The sequence below is a fragment of the Alternaria conjuncta genome (assembly GCF_024043145.1).
Source record: "Alternaria conjuncta strain BMP 0040 chromosome Unknown scaffold_7, whole genome shotgun sequence".
In the NCBI taxonomy this organism is placed as follows: domain Eukaryota; kingdom Fungi; phylum Ascomycota; class Dothideomycetes; order Pleosporales; family Pleosporaceae; genus Alternaria; species Alternaria conjuncta.
Genome location: NW_026250096.1, coordinates 1,914,041 through 1,933,094, shown reverse-complemented (window position 1 = coordinate 1,933,094; position 19,054 = coordinate 1,914,041). Strand labels below are relative to the sequence as shown.

Here is a 19,054-nt window from a genome sequence, read left to right as displayed (position 1 = left end):
TATATGAGATGATCGAGAGACACATCGCCGGCGCCCGGTTGGCAATCAGAGTGGCGATTGTGGAAATTTCCATTCTGACGTTTGTTGTATTTGGAGCTGGTTGCATGCAGAGGCTTCCGACGTAGTGGTCTGACTGGCTCGGAGCCAGAACTGCTGGCTATCTCTGGAAGTCGTCCTGGTGTGTTGGAAGGAGACATCGAGGCTGGAATGCGTATGCGCAGTGGTTTTCTGTAATCTGCAGAAATTTGGTGGAGGGACGTCTGATTTGGGGTTCGAGATAAGATATCGCCAGTAGCAATGACGTTGTGGTTTCGCCGTCAAGGATGGGCCGGAGGGTACGAGCTGAGAAAGAGGCTTCTGGGCCTAATGACCGTTGAAGAAAATTTCCTTATGGCTTCCGGGAAGAGGTGTAAGAGTAACAGCGAACAGTGAGGCTTAGTATCGGGATGTGCGACAGGTTTCTGGTGAGTCGGGAACGCTTTTGACTGTACGTTATCAGCTCGACTTACAACACGAGAGAAAAAGAGTGTTTATATAAGGAGCGAAGAGTCTAAGCCAAGTGTGCAAGACGCCTTCATTGAGTTGGACACGGCGAGAGTCGCCACCCAAAAATCCCTTCTTTTCCATTTTCGGGTTGCACAATAAGTCTTGAGTGCAGGGGAGAAGCCCTACAAGGTCCGTGTTACTCATTCTAGACTGGACCCCGCGGGTGCCTAGAGTTCGCGCTGTTCCAAAAGCCTCACGCGAACTTGCGATGCAATGCTAGCAGGCGTCTCGGGAAGTGTTCTCGTCACTGCTGCCATGAGCCATGGGTTAATCAGGGTCTCTGATGACGTGGTTAATCCGGAGGTGTCGAAGACAATAAAATGAAAGAAGACCCGCACTTCGAATTGGGAACGCGAGAGACCAGATTGTGAAGAGCGCAAGTTTCCGAAAGCTCGCCATTCGATGCAGCGCTGTACACGTGCAGGATACCTGGATTGAACAGAGCTTCCATCGTATACCGTTATGGTCAGGTTGAAAGGGTCGATGTGAGAGCTATTAGAATTAAAAAGGGCCTATTGCGAACAAGTGAAGATGCTCTTAAAGGGTAACAGAGATTGCCTGTTATGTTCCTAGGTAGTAAGCTCGTCGTCTTTGGGGTGCCTCTGGCCATCGAACCTGGGTGCAAAAAATGGCAAAAAAGTGTAAAAACATACAACAGCGCGTATTCCCCGGTAGTCACCCACCCGAGTACTAATGCGCCGGTATCATGCTTGTATATAGCTAAGCGGACGGGAAGCCTAATTTTCATGATCCTATAGTCGTATGTGAAAGAATGGGTGGTTGGTAAACCATATATACTGAGAAAATTACCTAGGACTCCAGGAACGAGCAGAAACATCATCTATCCGTAGTCCCAGCGTGAGATCGTGTTCCAAGCCGGGGGTGTGGGTCGTGGGGCCTTGGTGTTTAGTGGGTGCTGATTTTGACATGCCGCATGCATGTGTTGTCGCTAAGTGGGCCTTTGTCGGCGGAACCAAGGAACTGATCGATCGAACATGTCAGCGCTGGCATCTACAAGCGTCTTCATTCGTTGCTGCTACTAGCTGCTAGATCGTAGGACTGCGATATGGTATAGACGACTGTTGGCTTCGAGACGTTGAGATGGTGGTAGCTGGGATACAGGTTCGGGTGTAGTGAGCGCGGTGCGTGGAGACTTCAATTCGTACTTTGGCGGATGCCCTATTCGCTGGCCATAGTCTTCAATATTTGCATCTCTTGTATTCAAGGCCCGCTTGGGTTGTTGGTGATATAGTGCTTGCGAAGCAGAGGCCGTTGGGTATCTAGGTAGGCAGCACGCGTCCCGCCACCTTTCTTTTTCCCACCTTACACCGCCAGTACTACAACTGTTGTCTCTGACCGGCATTGAGCATCAAAGATATATGCGATCATGGATTGATGTTGCGCGCAATTCGAGATGGTGGCGCACGTGATCTGGTGTCCTGATCTTGGGAGGCAGCTGCGAACCTGTTCGCCGGGATGGTGATCGGACAAAGACCGGCCCATCGGTTCGCGACGTTTTCGGCAGTGTCGCATGCGCCCATGGTCCACGAGGCAGCCACACAGCCTCTATGCTGTACTCCGGTGTAGGCTCGACTACGCTGCGCTCAGTCGGATCATCGGTATCGTGGCATAGTCTATTACCACATACTGGTGGTTAGTCGGTTGGGTAGCCCGCGGCGTTATCGGGAGTAGGGCTAGTAAGCAGCAATGATTATATCATACCGACGGCCCGAGCTCTCATGTCAAAAGTGCCCTCGCGTCGCAACCGCCTAGACACCTTCTCGCCGCCTTCGACGTCCTGATCTGCCCAGACTCTGCGATAATCAGAGCCCCGGCAATCACAAGCACCATCCGATCGATGCAGGGCCAACAACAGACGCCCTTTCTCCCCAGCATACCGCTTGCGCACGGCTATCTGACGGCCTCGAAGCACCACCGCCAGCCATTATGCGGTAATAGCGAGGGCTGGGGCCCAATCAGCCCGATACGATATGACTTCACTCCGTGCTTCTTGGACGTGTGGATAGCGGTCGTCGCGGCGTTTGGGATTGTGGGAGGAGTAGGCGCGTTGTGGTATCTCTACAGGAAATGCCCACCGCAGCCTGTGAAGCGCAATTGGCACTTTTACGCGAAGCTGGTATGTTCGAGACTATGGGTTCCTCTAGGTATTAGATTGAGTAGTAGCTAACAATTTGCGCCACCAGACGTCACTCGGCGCCCTCATCGCCACCACAGCAGTCCAGGCAGCCCTCCAAATCGAATACTACAAGGACGTATGGGCCGGTGACTTCCGCTTCTGGACATCGATAATCACCGTCGTCTCTCTCGGCTTCATATTCCACATCCAGTATATCGAACACTGGCGGTCGCGAAATGCCAACGGCGTGGTCCTCTTTTACTGGCTCTTCCTGCTCATCGCCTACGCCGTCAAGCTCCGCTCCCTTGTCTCCCAGCAGGTACATCGCGAACATGTGGCATACTTCGCAGTCTTCTGCGCTAGTGTTGGATTGGCTGGGCTCTCGTTCATCCTGGAGTGGCTGGTTCCGAAGCGCATGAGCGACTACGACATGCTTGGAGACGACGATGAATGTCCATACGAATACGCGGACGTCTTCTCTGTCTTGACATTTGGCTGGATGACACCGATGATGAAGCAAGGATACAAGACTTTCCTCACCCAGGACAGCCTGTGGAACCTCCGAAAGCGCGACACGACCCGACACACCTCGCAGACATTTGAGGATGCGTGGAAATATGAGATGGAGAAGAAGCGCCCTTCGTTGTGGCTGGCCATGTTCCGCTCCTTCGGTGGTCCCTACTTCCGCGGCGCTGCCATCAAGACCATAAGCGACGTCCTCAACTTCGCTCAACCCCAGTTACTGAGGCTCCTGATCACTTTCGTCGATTCGTACCGCGCCAACTACCCCGGAGAGCCCCAGCCTCTCATTCGTGGTGCGGCTATCGCGCTTGCCATGTTCGCCGTATCCGTTTCCCAGACCGCCTGCCTCCACCAATATTTCCAGCGGTCTTTCGAAACCGGCATGCGCATCAAGTCTTCGCTCACGGCTGCCATCTACTCCAAGTCCACCCGTCTTTCCAACGAGGGTCGCGCGTCCAAGTCAACCGGTGATATCGTCAACTACATGGCCGTGGATACACAGCGTCTTCAGGATCTTGCGCAATACGGACAACAACTGTGGTCTGCTCCCTTCCAAATCATCCTGTGCATGCTATCGTTGTATCAATTGCTTGGTGTCAGTTGTTTCGCAGGTGTTGCCGCCATGTTCGTCATGATTCCCATCAACGGTGTGATTGCACGGTGGATGAAGACTCTGCAGAAGGAACAGATGAAGAACAAGGATTCGCGTACCAAACTGATTTCTGAGATTCTCAACAACATGAAGTCGATTAAGCTCTACGCCTGGACGACTGCCTTTGCCAACCGCCTGAACACCATCCGAAACGACCAGGAACTGAAGACCTTGCGCAAGATTGGTGCGACCCAGGCATTCTCCACATTCACATGGTCTACAACTCCGTTCTTGGTGTCGTGCTCAACTTTTGGTGTCTTCGTCTGGACGCAGAACCGTGCTCTGACAACTGACATTGTCTTCCCTGCTCTTACGCTCTTCAACCTCCTCACTTTCCCACTTGCCATCCTCCCTATGGTTATCACCGCCATCGTTGAGGCTAGTGTAGCTGTTGGCCGTATTACTGGCTACCTGACTGCCGATGAGTTGCAGGAGGATGCCGTTATTCGCGAAGACGCTGTGACTGAGAATGGCGACGAGTCGGTGCGCATCCGCGATGCTAGTTTCACTTGGGACAAGAACGCCGAGCGCCGTGCTCTCCATGACATCAACTTTATCGCGCACAAGGGAGACCTCGCGTGTATTGTTGGTCGTGTTGGTGCAGGCAAGTCATCGCTTCTTCAAGCAGTGCTTGGTGACCTTTGGAAGATACATGGAGAGGTCGTTCTTCGCGGAAAGACTGCCTATGTTCCACAATCAGCTTGGGTTATGAACGCTTCTGTTCGCGAGAACATTGTATTTGGTCATCGCTGGGATCCCCAGTTCTACGAGAAGACTGTCAACGCCTGTGCACTACGAGACGACTTTGGCTCTCTTCCCGATGGCGACCAGACCGAGGTCGGTGAACGAGGTATCTCACTTTCAGGTGGTCAAAAGGCCCGACTAACGCTTGCTCGTGCTGTGTATGCTCGTGCGGACATCTATCTTCTCGATGACTGCCTATCCGCTGTTGACCAGCACGTTGGACGTCATCTCATCGACAACGTACTCGGGCCCAAGGGTTTACTTGCGGGCAAGACCAGGATTCTAGCGACCAACTCCATTCCCGTTCTAATGGAAGCCGACATGATCCTGTTACTGCGCGAAGGAAAGATTCTAGAGAGAGGCAGCTACGGACAACTAATGGCCATGAAGGGTGAAATCGCTCAGCTTATCAAGACATCTCAGAACGAAGACCAGGGAGAAGACGACAGCACTCGCACATCCGACAGCATCATGAGCGATGAAGATTCTACGGTCTACGGTGGTAGTCCCACTGGCGAAGACGACGAGGAAGATCAAGCCGAAGCTGAGGCCGCCCAGGAGGGTGGCGCCACTCTCGCTCCTTTGAGGGTCGGAGGCGGTACGGGCCGCAAGTCGAGCTTCCAGACCCTTCGTCGAGCCAGCACTGCCAGTTTCAAGGGACCTCGCGGCAAGATGAACGATGAAGAGGGCGGTGGGCTCAAGAGCAAGCAGACCAAGGAGTTCTCTGAGCAAGGCAAGGTCAAGTGGTCTGTTTACGGCGAATATGCAAAGACAAGCAATCTTGCAGCTGTCGCCATCTATCTGATGCTCCTTTTGGGTGCTCAAACATCATCAATCGGTAAGTCGCACAGCCTTGGGTGCTTCTACATGGTCCTTGGCCTCTGACAGCACGCCATTGGCTCGTCACTTTTTCGTCTTCTGAGGTTGACGCTAACATCATGCAGGCGCAAGCGTGTGGCTCAAGCATTGGTCAGAGATCAACCAGCATTACGGCGGGAATCCTCATGTGGGGAAATACATCGGCATCTACTTTGCGTTTGGCGTGGGATCTGCTGCCCTGGTCGTGGTGCAGACGTTGATCCTCTGGATTTTCTGCTCCATCGAAGCTAGCCGGAAGCTACACGAGCGGATGGCGTTTGCCATCTTCCGCTCGCCAATGAGCTTCTTTGAGACTACACCTGCAGGACGCATACTCAATCGATTTTCGAGGTAAGTCATTGCCGCGGTCCGGTCCACGTCTGCCGATACCTTGTTCATGCACTCTCCTCGCCGAGCATGTTTGACCTGTTCGCCCACTTCCTCGCCGAACATGGGTGGGTGGGGGAGGCGGAGGGGCGGTGGTGGAGGTCTTCTTGACCAGTCTAACCGTCGCCCACTGCCTCGCCGAGCATGACCCTGGACCCATATTTTTACTTCACCGACACTGGCTAACTTATTTGACAGTGACATCTACCGAGTCGACGAAGTTCTAGCGTGAGTTCATCTGTCTGAATCGTCTGCCGGTAGCTTTCTAACATGTGCCTCTAGCCGAACGTTCAACATGCTCTTCGTCAATTCCGCCCGAGGTATGCAGCCACCCCACACTCAACCCGTTTTGTGTAACACTTGACTGACTGACCGATGCAGCCGGCTTCACCCTTGTCGTCATTTCGTGGTCAACCCCGGCCTTCGTTGCGCTTATCCTGCCGCTCGGCGCACTCTACCTCTACATCCAGCGATATTACCTGCGCACATCACGGGAGCTCAAGCGCCTCGACAGCGTCAGCCGCAGCCCAATCTATGCCCATTTTCAGGAGAGTCTCAGCGGCATGAGCACAATCCGCGCGTACAACCAGCAGAAGCGTTTCGAAATGGAGAATGAATGGCGTGTCGATGCCAATCTGCGTGCATACTATCCTTCCATTAGCGCCAACCGATGGCTGGCTGTTCGCCTAGAATTCCTTGGCTCAGTCATCATCTTGGCTGCTGCGGGTCTCGCCATCGTGTCCGTCGCTAGCCACAGCGGCTTATCGGCTGGTACAGTGGGTCTGGCCATGTCGTATGCGCTTCAGATCACTCAAAGTCTCAACTGGATCGTTCGCCAGACTGTTGAAGTGGAGACCAACATCGTTTCTGTGGAACGTGTGCTTGAATATGCCGCGCTACCCAGCGAGGCGCCTGAGATCATCTCCAAGAACAGACCACCAATCAGCTGGCCGTCCCAGGGCGCTGTCACTTTCGACAACTACAGCACCCGATATCGGCCTGGTCTTGACTTGGTGCTGAAGAACGTCAACCTCTCCATCAAGCCGAAGGAGAAGATTGGTGTCGTTGGGCGAACAGGCGCTGGCAAAAGTTCACTTACCCTTGCACTTTTCCGCATCATCGAACCTGCGGAGGGTAATGTAAGCATCGACAACCTCAACACCAGCACTATCGGTCTTCTCGATCTCCGCAGGCGCTTGGCCATCATCCCACAAGATGCAGCGCTCTTTGAAGGTACCGTGCGCGACAACCTCGATCCAGGCCATGTTCACGACGACACCGAGCTCTGGAGTGTACTAGGTAAGTCCGCTCCAAACCATCCCACTCGACATGCAACTAACCATTGTCACAGACCATGCCCGTCTCAAAGACCACATCTCCTCCATGCCGGGTAAACTCGACGCGACCATCAACGAAGGCGGCTCCAATCTCTCCTCCGGTCAACGCCAGCTCGTCTCCCTCGCACGCGCCCTCCTCACCCCCTCCAACATCCTCGTCCTGGACGAAGCAACCGCCGCCGTCGACGTCGAAACAGACGCCATGCTGCAAACCACGCTCCGCACTAGCATGTTCAACAACCGCACAATCATCACTATCGCGCATCGCATCAACACCATTTTGGACTCGGACAGGATCATCGTGCTGGACAAGGGCGAGGTCAAGGAGTTTGATAGTCCGGCAGAGTTGGTCAGACGGAAGGGGCTGTTCTATGAGTTGGTTAAGGAAGCGGGGCTGTTGAATGCGTTGGATATGAGTCAGTCGTGAGGAAGTGACTGATGAAGATAGAAGAGGTGTGTGGAGAACGTTGATATATTAGTCTCTTTGGGGATGTTTCCAGAATAGACACGTTGGAGTTGTACCGTTTTCATAGCATGGCGAGGCGTTGTGGTGAGCGGAAAACTTTCAGCAGTGATGGAGGTAGAGGGGAAAAGCAGATGAGTGATCAAGTCGCAGGTAGGCGACGTAGTTTGAGTTGGAAATGTGTACAAAATTTTAATACTGGGTCTAACATGCATCTACTTTTGATTATTTTACCTTCGTGCGCAGACAATAGGTCAGCAGTGACAAGACATGGTCATCCATATGGTGATTTTCAGTGGACACGAATTCTCTATGGACATTCACAGACACGTATGACGATGCATCACTACAGCCAGGAATATCAAAGTGAACGTATTACATGAGAAGTCCAGAAGTCATCGCGGTCTACATATTGCGTCGCTATTCCACCAAGTCTAGTCTCCAGGAGTAGGTGGAAGCAAAAGCCGTTGGACGCGGCTACAGTAACCGCTCTCTGACCTCGGCGATCAAAACCATATGATCACCACTTGCTGGACCCATACACCGGGTTTTTACTTGCATCATATCCACGTCTTTGTGTCGATACCCATCCAGTGTAAGCAGTCCCACGCTCGACCTTCGGAGGCAAACGTTTCACAACCCAACCCATCCCTACACCCTCATCATCGCTGTGTACCTCGACCTAGCGGTGAATGGCATGCAGCACCAGCACTCCACGTTCCAGAAGCCCACCCGTCATCCAACCAGTCCCCCATGCCTTTAACACCCGGCTCCAGTCCCGCTACCCCTGCGCCTTCGATACGAAACTGCTCCTACATTCCGGCGTCACGCACGCACTGACAGCCTCTGCACGTCCTCCCATCTAACTTCGTAACTCGACGCGAAGAACGGGCTCGGAGCGATGTCCACCCGCCGCCAACAGCCTACCCCCTGCTTACACGAGAGACAGGAGGAAAAAGAGGAAAAGCCAAAAGGCAAGGTAAGGCAAGGTAAGCATACGTGACACGACAGCCGTGACCGACTAAACGCGGTTCACCACCTTCCGCTTCTTGCGGGTGGCGCATATGTGCCGGAGCCTAACATCCTAACATCGCTAAGGGGAGGAGGCGATTGGTGCATGTAACTAGGTATACGAAGCGGAATCGGAAGCTGGACGTGGGTGGTGCATGCCCCGGGTGTAGACTTGCATGCAGATAGTGTGTGCGTTTAGTTTAGCCCAGCGGCCCGTTGCCGTATTAGAAGTACGTTGTGCAACGGGGTGACACGTTATCTCCGCTTTGCTAGTGCGAGGGCGGTGTGGCGCTCGGGAGAGAGAGGGAAGCCTGGGTCTGGGTCTGGTGTCTGGTTCTGGTTCGGGGACGTCGATACGATTTGATCTGCTAGAGGTTGGCTTGTTTAGATCTGGCAGGCAGGCTGTTGGCGGTGAGGTAGGTCAGTGGTGGAAAATTGGGGGGTAGAACAGCAGGAGGGGAGTTGCATGTCGCGGCGATGTGCAGGAATATTTGTTCAGCATTTGTTCCAGTGCGCACGCAGTAGCGAGATGTGGACGTTTTGTCTAACTTCTTCTGGGCGTTCTCGCAGTCAGATCGATCAAATACTGAGTCAGACTGAACTCAATCTCACGCCAACAGCCTGGTAAGCGGATGAGCGGTGCGGGCCTGAGCGACATCGAAACGGGATCTGTGAAGGATTCCTTTGTATCTCGTCTAGAACAGTCTGGCCGTGGCGCTGAAGTGGATGTAGATTTTTGGGGTCAAAGACCCTTTGGCTGCTTGAGCGGCTATGTATCTTTGGTTCGGGGATGCGGGAAGGTTGTCTCTGACCTCCACTGCCCCTCCGCCTCATGCGATGGCTGGCGGAAATACGGTAAGCGAGGTTGGCGAGCGAGGACGATCCCGAGGATCAACGAAACCCACAGAACGGCGAGGTCTAGCCATCCTTGGTGTTCCGAAAAGCGCCATCGTCGAAGTGCGTGCTAGCGTACTTCCTCACGTGGGATGTGTAAAGGTGGAAGGTGGGGTTAAGTCCTGACACGTCCACATCCAATATATAATCGGATGTTGATTACGGTATCTGCCACAGTGACGATGGCAGTGTGCAGGTGTTCGATGCCCAACAGATCTCCCATGGAACCACTCATCGGAGATTCGAGGCCTCCAGATACGATTTGCTGATTTGCATGATGGAATCCCACGGCACGACCCCGTGTCCGTTATGCAGCATGCTTTAGCGCTAGTGTGTATACATCCTTGTGGAGACATCGACCCCTGTTCGCGCCTAACACTCGTCATCTTTTCGGCATCGTGTCGACTGAGAGTGAAGGCAGGTGCGGACGGGGAAGCGGGAGTCATGCACAAGACGTCTCCGCAAGCCCAATTCAGATGCAAAGGCCTGATGAGGCCTCAATCCCTTAACACCTGCGGTAGCCCTCGAGTCGACATCCGCGGGGTGGCCAGATCATGCGATGTCTTCTCTCGTTTGCTGAAATGCCGGGGTGTTGTCGTCGCCAAGTGGATTCTGTGAGGTTACGTGCAGTAGATAGGAGTCGAAAAGTGCAGGGCTCAGTTGTCATAGCAGAATAAGGCCTGCTTTATAACCTGAGAGCCCGGTCAATACATTCGGTCCTATTGTTGCTGTCAGTATCACGTTCTTGTATTTGCATTTTATCCTTGAGACCGTGGCTCTTTTTGGGTTTGCATCATTGGCACACAATCTTCGGAAGACCGGTCAGGCTTGTGTGCCACCCTCCTCCGATTCCGCACCCAGCCTTTTTCGGCTAGCCACCTTATCCAAGTCTCGTTGCTGTGGGTTAAGGCTCGTGACGAGTCGTACCTCCCATTGCTGTTGGATATAGCAGAGGCTTTTCGTTGGCATCCAGTTCGGCATCCAGCTCTGGCTTATCTCGGATCTGCAGCGGAAGAGGGGCATCTTGCGTTCATCCAAAGACTGGGGTTCCTCTAGAACTTGCTCTTTCAGGTAAGCACTGCCAGCGCAATAGGTTAAGCGAAGTGTGCGCACTCCAAAACTGTACTCGACTAGTCATGTGTAGATGATCTTGATCATTTCGTCAAGCAATACTGCCTCATTCGGTCGCTCCAGGGGCATGGCTCCTGTAGAGTATAAGATGCTAACTGACCGATGTGTAGCCTGTTCGTACTTTCGAGCTTTCCTCGGGCGCCTGAAGACGGAAAAATACGCCCATACGACACAAAAGCGATCCATCGATCAGTTCGCGGGATTCGCTAGCTGCAGCTCCATAGCTACCGATGGCGATGTTCCGGGCCGTGGACCCATTGGCTCCTCACGCGAAGGACCGGCGACCAATACGGAAGGACGATGGCAGCGCCATGGCGGTAGACCGATTTGGGGAAAACGCGTGGGCGATGGTTCACGCTGGTGATGTGAAGGAGCAGTCGTCGGTGAGTACGGTTTCTTTTTGCGTTCGGGGGCACTGTAGATAAGGTTTCGGGTCCTCCCTCCACATGAGCCGCTGGCGCGACGATTAGCGGCCGCCTTGGCCCAAATAACCGGACCCGGCAGGCGCGTGGCATCATAGACGGCAATAGCGACGAGCACATATGCTGACTTCTTCAGGCAACATCCTCGCACGCTGTCGAAGCCACCATCAAGAAGGACGAACCAGAGGAGCCTGTTGCCGTCCCTACACCTATCGGCTGCTGGAAGGTCATCTCGCCTGAGGGCCGAGAGGAACACGTCTTTAGGCCCATCCCTGGCTTCGAACACCTGTGCAACGGCCCAGCAAAATCGCAGGGAGTAGCCCGTCTGGCAGATCCGCCTAAAGCCATTCCCACACCAGTCTACCAGTCTGCCGTGGTCCAGGTACCGGGTAAGATCGAATGCCTGCTCTGTATGCGCCCCCGCTAACAGGCCCAGCTACGTCGGGAGATGTTCAACTCAAGAGCCGGAAGAGAACTCGGTCGCGCCCAGGGGAACCGCGTCAAGGCGCAGCTCAGCACTTCAGCGAAGACGGAGACGACGAGCAGTACGACGACAGAGATGTCCCTGTGGCAACACAGAAGTCTTACACCTTCTACATTGGCGATGTCAAACCGTTGATGGGCTTCTTCCACCGAAGACTCGATGAGCTCACTATGAAGCCAGTGCGGCCCATCGTCACGGCTTGGGTCAAGCAACTGGAGCCTAAGCGTCTCAGCCTGTACGGGCCCTACCACAAGAAGCTGCCTAAGGAGCAGCCCTCTGAATGCACCCCACCTTGGTGGCCCCACGATGTGCCCTACGAAGAGCCTTCGCATTTGGATAAGGCGGGTAAGCTATCACATCTGCTCTCAAAGTGAGCGACAGCTAATTCTCCCCAGGCCTTTTGAAACTTGCAGTCGATCTCATGCTTCAGCACCGCAAAATCGACGAGGCCAAGCGTAGAAGCCCATGGGTCGCCAAGCTCAAACACGCCGCGCAGTATGCTGTTGAGACCACGCCGCCAGACCAGTTCTCCTCGTCGAAAGGATCCAGATTCAGTGAGCGGATGCAAGGCCGAGCCCTATCCGAGATTTTACCGAACCTCTTCGACATTGCGCAATTATACGAAGATCACATCTTCAACTACAACCTCTTCGAAGGCACGCACAACCAAGATCCCCGTAGAGGGACGCATGTGACTTGGCAGCCATTGACGAGACCGCCACGCCAGCAACCCGCACCTAGGAAGCGCTTCCGACGGGCCAGGGCCACTCCACCTCCGAGGATAGAGCCTGACGCCGATGTATCTGGCAACGAGACCGAGGTTGACAACACCGCGACTGAGTCGCACCTGCCACGGGAGGAGAGAGCTCGGCGACCTCAGACATCCCAGAAGCAAGCGCAAGCCCCCATTCGAGGACCGCCAATATCGCAACCACAACACATGCATCCATGCAGCTCTACTACGACACCGAACACCTCTTTTGGTCAGTCGATGCACTCCCTTCATCTAGATGAGGACATGGACCTAGACGTCAAGGTGGCCAACCACACCCCGTTTCATAACCAGACTCGCGGTCAGAGCGATTTGCAATGCAGCCAGCCAATGCAGTATTGTACTAGTCATTCGGGCTACCACCATGTACCGCAGTCACGACAGGCTCCTGGCTCAAACAACGTAGTGCCAGTGTCTGCATCAGCATACCACCAGCCATTCACCATGTTCGACACGCCGTACCATCACCACGACGAGAGTAGCGCCTTCAGCAGCAATACCGGATATCCTTACGAGTATGACATGTTTGTCCCGTCGTTCTTCGACGGCCTACCGCACTTGTCCAGCATCAGCTGTGAGTCGGAAGGCTCTCATCATTAATCGCCTGCGACTTAGCGTGCATTATTTCGTCTTGTCTACATGCTCGAATCCGTTTCGGTTCATCTTTATGTTTTTCTTTCTTCGGAACGACTCACGATTGCTACGATCTCATTACTCATTTTCTATCATGTCGCATTTGTCAAGCTCCGTTCCAGCACAGCGACTGGGCACCTCCCATGCTGGATGCCTCGGCACACTCGCTGGAATATGCTTTGGTGCATTTTCTTGATTTTGCATTCTACATGGTCCATGTCTTGCAATATACCCCATACGACGTCACGCCGCCCACGACTGCATTGCAACGACGCTGGTACAAAAGTTCATGGCTGCTTAGTGGAGGACGTAATTGGGTAGGGAACGGATTGCCTATGTTTGGGACTGTTCTTGCTGAAAGGCGTTGTATAAAATCTGGGGGGTAGCTGGTCTTTAGAAGAAGTGGATGAAGGTGGGTGACCGTCAGTATTGTGGAGGCGAGGCGGTCAAACCCACGTAGAGGTAAATACGGGGAGAAAATACATGTAAGTATCGCACGTCGATAGTTACGCATTTCGGATATGTTAGATATCAATCAAGATATCGAATCTACTAGCTTCCGAACGCTAAGCGTGATGTTGTGAGTGAATTGAGCTGTTGATGTTGCAAGCAAGGGTGAAAGTGGAAGCGGCGACTCGGGCACCAGCCACACGTCGTGTGCCAAGGCGCTAGGACCGCGTCACAGGCCCGGGCTCTGAGCTCATCCGTGGCTCTCTTGTTCGCGACACGGATGGGCCTTTGATGCTTTCTCGCAGCGCCCGCCAGTCGCACTCAACCCGACTCGGCCACCAGCGCGACCGAACCGACTACCGATCTCTCGCCGCACCCGGAACCTCACCGTCGCATTCGCCATTGACCCTGGCTGATCGCGCGCTAACACCCTCGTGATAGAGTCGCGATTATGGCGACACCGCGAGGTGGGAGAGGCGCCAGCGGAGGCGATCGTGGGCGCGGTCCCAAAGGCGGCAACAACTCCAACGCGAATCGCGCACGCGGCAGGAACAATGCGCAGAACGAAGAGCGACCGGCGCAAGGTCTATACAAAGGCGGGCAGGGACGCCAGAAGAACGATTCCGGCAATTCGTAAGTCGACATACTCCCTCTGACGTTGGCACAGGGCGCGGGCGGACCGAGGGCGCCATCACCAGGATGCATACTACACCACCGCCGTCGTTGCGATCTATACTAGACGAGGGCCTCCGTGGCCGCTCGCGGCCTATTCTAACTAGATACCTATAGGAACGCTTCCACTTCGAATCCGTTCGGCGGGAGTTCTGCGCCTTCCTTTGCGCCCCATGAATATCAGAAGCGACTGCAACACGTAAGGACTACATCCATCCTGTCTTTTAGTCAGTACTGACAGGCACAGATCAAAGCGGAGCGCCCCAGGATCCGCGAGAAGTTCGTCCGCGATGGTCTCATGAACCCCGAAGGCCAGATGCGCCTGATCGACTCGGTCAAGCTGTACGGTCTTTGCCAGGAAATGTGCCCGGAATACGAGCGCGTGCGTCGCATAGTCGAACTGGACGTCAAGGCCCCCGAATGTACACCCGAGACCCAACACCTACCCTCCCGTAGCCAGCGCATCGCAGATGAGTCGCGCATGGTCAAAGCATACGCGCGGTCAGCGGCAGGCATGGACGTGGAGCTGGTCTCTGAGATTCGGTCGCCAGCCACGTGTCTGGTAAGTTAGCAGAACTCTCTACATGATCGTGATTTAATATCCGCAGAAAACCCTCAAGTACCTGTACGGCCGCCTAGACGAAGACGATTTCCAGTTCCTCCACTCATGGCTTTGGGATCGCACACGCGCCGTTCGAAAGGACCTTCGCACACAACGTATCGAGAACAGAGCCGACATCGCCGTACTCCTCACCTCCCTTGAATACAGCGCCCGCTTCTACATGCTGTCGGCGCACCACATGGCGCGGAGTACCAAGGACGATTACTCGCATCAACAAGACGTCGAGCAGCTGAATCAGACCCTCATCTCATTGAAGGAGCGATACGCCGACAATCGACGCGCCAACATCATATCAGAGTGCGAAGCCGAGTTCTGGGCATATCGCCTCATCCTGGCTCCCATCTACGCCAACACCCAGCTCGAGAACGAACTCCATCGTCTACCTAGCGATTTACGGAACAACCCACGGGTCCAGACCGCTCTCGAGATCTTCCGCCTCCTCAAGTCTATCCTCATTCACAGGAACTACGACAACTGGGTACAATGCCAGTCGAATTGGAAGCGGTTTTGGGAGTTGATCAAGTCGCCGCGGGTATCATATCTTATGGCATGTGCGGCCGCTATATCCTTCAACAGAGTCCGTCACGTTGCACTGGATGTAGTCTGGCGTTGCTACCGAGTCGGTCTCTACAGGCATCAGGTTTCCGTCGAATTCTGGACAACCGACAGGCTGAGAGAAGTACTCGGCATGGACACTGAAGACGAGGCCGTCGAGTTTTGCGAAGCGCACGGTTTTGTCTTTGAATTCAACGAGGCAGGACAGCGCTTCATGGATATCAAACAGAAGCACTACGACAGGAAAGCGAATGTCCTCGCCAAGGCCGACATCAAGCCCCAGTTCTTCTCCGCAACCATCGTCGAGGCCAAGCGATGTGGTCGTCCCTTGTCGACTGTCATCGCAGGCATGACTGTGCAGGAAGCCAAGAAGGGCGGGCTGTCTGCTATGCAAGCTCAACAGATGGAAGACCAGACGTCGTTGTTCATCCCAGAGACCACCAGTGTCTTCAAACAGCAACCTTCCGACGCAACACCATCTGCTGGTGGCTTCGGCTTCAACGCGACCGCATCTCCCTTTCAGCCGAATGGCAATTCCACGACAACTCCAAATCCATTCGCGAAAGCCGTCCAGCCTGGCCTATTCGATCCTTCCAAGAACAGCATTCAGTTTGGACAGCCGGCGGACGCGAAGGCCAATCCATTCCTGCGCAAGGACACCAACTCATTCCAGTCGGCCCCGCCTGCATCATCATCAAACCCTTTCCTGAAGAACGGCACTGCGCAATCGGAATCTACGACGCCACAGACTGCTGCAAATCCTTTCTTGAAGTTCAACAATGCTGCGAAGTCCGAGACAACCACCACACCGACTCCCGCGAATCCTTTCCTGAAGAACAACACCGCGCAGCCTCAGTCTGCAACTTCTCAAGCTCCAGCGAACATCTTCGGTGGAGTATCGCCTTTCCCTGATCCGGCGAAACTTGAAGCTCAGCAGAAACGTGAAGCTGAATTCCAGAAAGGATTCCATTGGGGCGAAGAGCTTCCGGCTACGACTACACCAACTACGACTGCACCGACTACCGCGAATCCTTTCTTCAAGAACAACACCGCGCAGCCTCAGTCTTCAACACCCAAGGCAGCTCCTGCTTTCAACTTTACTGGGTCTTCGTTCAATGCTACACCCTCGCAAGAAACCCCACAACAGTCCTTCACCCCATCAGGAACACCGCCTCCGACGGATACTTCTCCACAAGAAGATGAAGCACAGAAGGCAGAGAAGGAAGCAGCTGAGAAGCAACGGAAACTGGACGAAGCACGCCAACGAGTACAGGAAGCCCAACGAGCAAAGCAAGCGAAGGAAGCAGAGCAGAAGCATGAGGCTGAGGCTGCGGAAGCTGCGGCTGCGCGACAGCGGCAAGAACAGGCTGATCGAGAGCGCAAGGCTCGCGAGCAGCAAGAAGAGTTGGCTCGACAGGCGAGATTCCGTCAAGCACAAGAGGAGGAAGCACGGCAAACACGGATACGAGAGAAGGACTCGGCATTGCATGCGCTCACGGCGGATGTTATGTTCCACCCCCAGGAAGGATTGCTGATGCAGTTCGTCGAAAACGCTGCAATGAATTTAGCGAAGGAAGCTGCAATCACTGCGGAGATGGAGAGGAGAGTGGCGATGGTAGATCAGAAGCATAAGAGATATCTAGATGAGTTGAAGCGGGCAGGCTTGGCCAAGATGATGTTGGCGGTGCAAAAGAAGAAGAAATTACAAAAGGCACGAGAGAGAAGGAGGCGACTGAAAGAGCAGCGGGCAAAGACGGAGGCCGGACCAGACGAAAAACCGGCAGATGCGCCTGCACCGGTACAGCCGGCAACATCGAACGGTAAGACGACAGCAGTAGTACCACCAGAGGGGCGATCGGTGTCCCAGCAACCTTCAAATTCTCGGCGCGCCAAGCGAACGCAACAGCGACACCAGGCTCAGAGCTCGGAGATGAATGGCGTGAACTCAGCCAGATCAGTGCCGGTCAACAACCCATCTCCTGAGTCTACCTTTGACAAGAGCACAAGCAACGCCAGCACGTCAATTGCCGCATACTCCCAGGCATATCAGCAAGCCGTTGCGAATGCACCAGTAGACCGGACCGAGACGGATTGGTTCAGGTTGCGCGCTATGGGCATCGATCCGAGCAAGCACCGGAAGCGCAGCTTCGACTTTGGTTCATCAGACGAAGAGAAGCCCAAGCTCATCGAGCCCAAGCGACCCAAGTTGTCACCAGCGTCGCCTGCGCCGGATCAGCATGAACAGCCAGCACCGAGAACTATGCTCGAAGAACAGCGCGCTCGTGCCGAAGCCATCAAAGAGTCATTTAGGCAATCAACATCCACGACATCACCGTCTCACTCCTTTAACGGCGCGATGTCGTTTAGCGGACGGTCTTCATTCAACGATTCAACGAACGATCTCATCGCAAGGGCCCGACGGACGCTGGCAGATTCAAGAGCTGAGATGCCGCCTCCTTCTTTCGCCCCAGGCAAGTCGTATCGATCAGGATCATTTGATGCAAATGCCAGCCAGCTCATCGCACGGGCTAAGGGTCTTGCATCTCCCGCGGCCACTTCATCAAATGTTCAACACGACTGGAGTCGCAGCGTGCCCAACCTTGGACTCTCTGCATCTCAGAGCCGGCATTCCACATACGGTACATCCACGTACGGCAGCACCCTGCGCACCAGCACATCCACCAAAAACCGTCCAGCATACTGGGAACGTACAAGCCGTTTCGTACCACGCCATCTTTACGGCCAAGGCGCAGAGGCTGTTCGCGCCTACAGAATCGAAAATGGTCTCAGCAAATCACCTGCTAGCACCCGACCCGCCAGCACAGAGCCACTGGATATCTCATCACCGATACCCACGCAGCTTTCCTTCGTCCAACAGACTTCATCCCAGCCGATGAGCTACAAGCAAGACCAGTTCACTAGCGATTTCGCATCAATCAACGGTGCACACGTCATCGATGTCGATGCTCAGGATGAGCACGCCATCATGACCGACAACGAAGAGGACGTCCAGTCTTACAACCACTTCGGCACTACATCATCTTATCCCGAAGCTCAATTTACTCCTTCCCAGGCTGCACCCTACCAGCACCATCAGCAGCAGGAGCAACAGGAAGAGTACTACGACCGAGACGCAGAAGACCAAGACGCAGACTCTGAGATGCACGACGGCGACGACGAGGAACTGCTCGATTACGACCAGGACTCTGATCTCGATGAGGAAGACGAGATGGAAGAAGATGAAGATGCAGAGTCCTTCGACGAAGAAGACGAGGACGAAGACGAAGATGAAGAAGACGGTAGCGAGAATGGTAGCGATGAAGGCGGCGGTGGTGCCGCGGATCCAGGTGCGAACGGTAAACCAGGCGCGACGGAAGACGATGCTATCGAATTGTCGGATTAGTCGTCTGATCCTTCCGTATCCGCATCCTGGCCTTGCCTTCACTATTAAACCGACGCGTCACACGAGTACTGCGATCACGGAGGTCGCAGTTGGGGATTGAGTTTGGAGGAGGAAGAAGAGGAAGTGTATCATATAAGGATTTTGTATGCATAGCGAGGGCGTTTCTTGGGGTTTTTGTTTTGGTTTCCAAACACGATAAGTACTGCATAGCATGGTATGGACATGGACTGGTTTGCACTGGGTATGGAGCAATGATACCCTATGGGCGCATGGTTGGTGGAGAGTTAAATGGAAATGGAAAAGGCACTGTATGGTGGGAGTGAGAGATTAGAGATGTGTTTTGATGTGCTTGATTGTGC

General features: G+C 54.2%; 3 protein-coding genes across 3 annotated transcripts; all 3 read left to right on the top strand.

Moving 5' to 3' along the window:
- Positions 1-2,404: 2,404 nt before the first annotated feature.
- Positions 2,405-7,610, top strand: J4E85_005755 (uncharacterized protein; the record flags this gene model as incomplete). The annotated part of the gene is made up of 7 exons (XM_051469997.1): positions 2,405-2,683; positions 2,751-5,439; positions 5,546-5,810; positions 6,045-6,074; positions 6,129-6,166; positions 6,228-7,145; positions 7,198-7,610. The coding sequence occupies 7 exons, from the start codon at positions 2,405-2,407 to the stop codon at positions 7,608-7,610; spliced, it is 4,632 nt and encodes a 1,543-aa protein (XP_051326828.1).
- Positions 7,611-10,912: 3,302 nt separating this feature from the next.
- Positions 10,913-12,960, top strand: J4E85_005754 (uncharacterized protein; the record flags this gene model as incomplete). Its single annotated transcript, XM_051469996.1, has 4 exons — positions 10,913-11,065; positions 11,241-11,493; positions 11,541-11,933; positions 11,984-12,960. The coding sequence occupies 4 exons, from the start codon at positions 10,913-10,915 to the stop codon at positions 12,958-12,960; spliced, it is 1,776 nt and encodes a 591-aa protein (XP_051326827.1).
- Positions 12,961-13,894: 934 nt separating this feature from the next.
- On the top strand, positions 13,895-18,695 carry J4E85_005753 (uncharacterized protein; the record flags this gene model as incomplete). Its single annotated transcript, XM_051469995.1, has 4 exons — positions 13,895-14,076; positions 14,233-14,314; positions 14,363-14,677; positions 14,724-18,695. 4 exons carry the CDS (start codon positions 13,895-13,897, stop codon positions 18,693-18,695), a joined length of 4,551 nt encoding a protein of 1,516 aa, XP_051326826.1.
- Between the last annotated feature and the right edge of the window lie 359 nt (positions 18,696-19,054).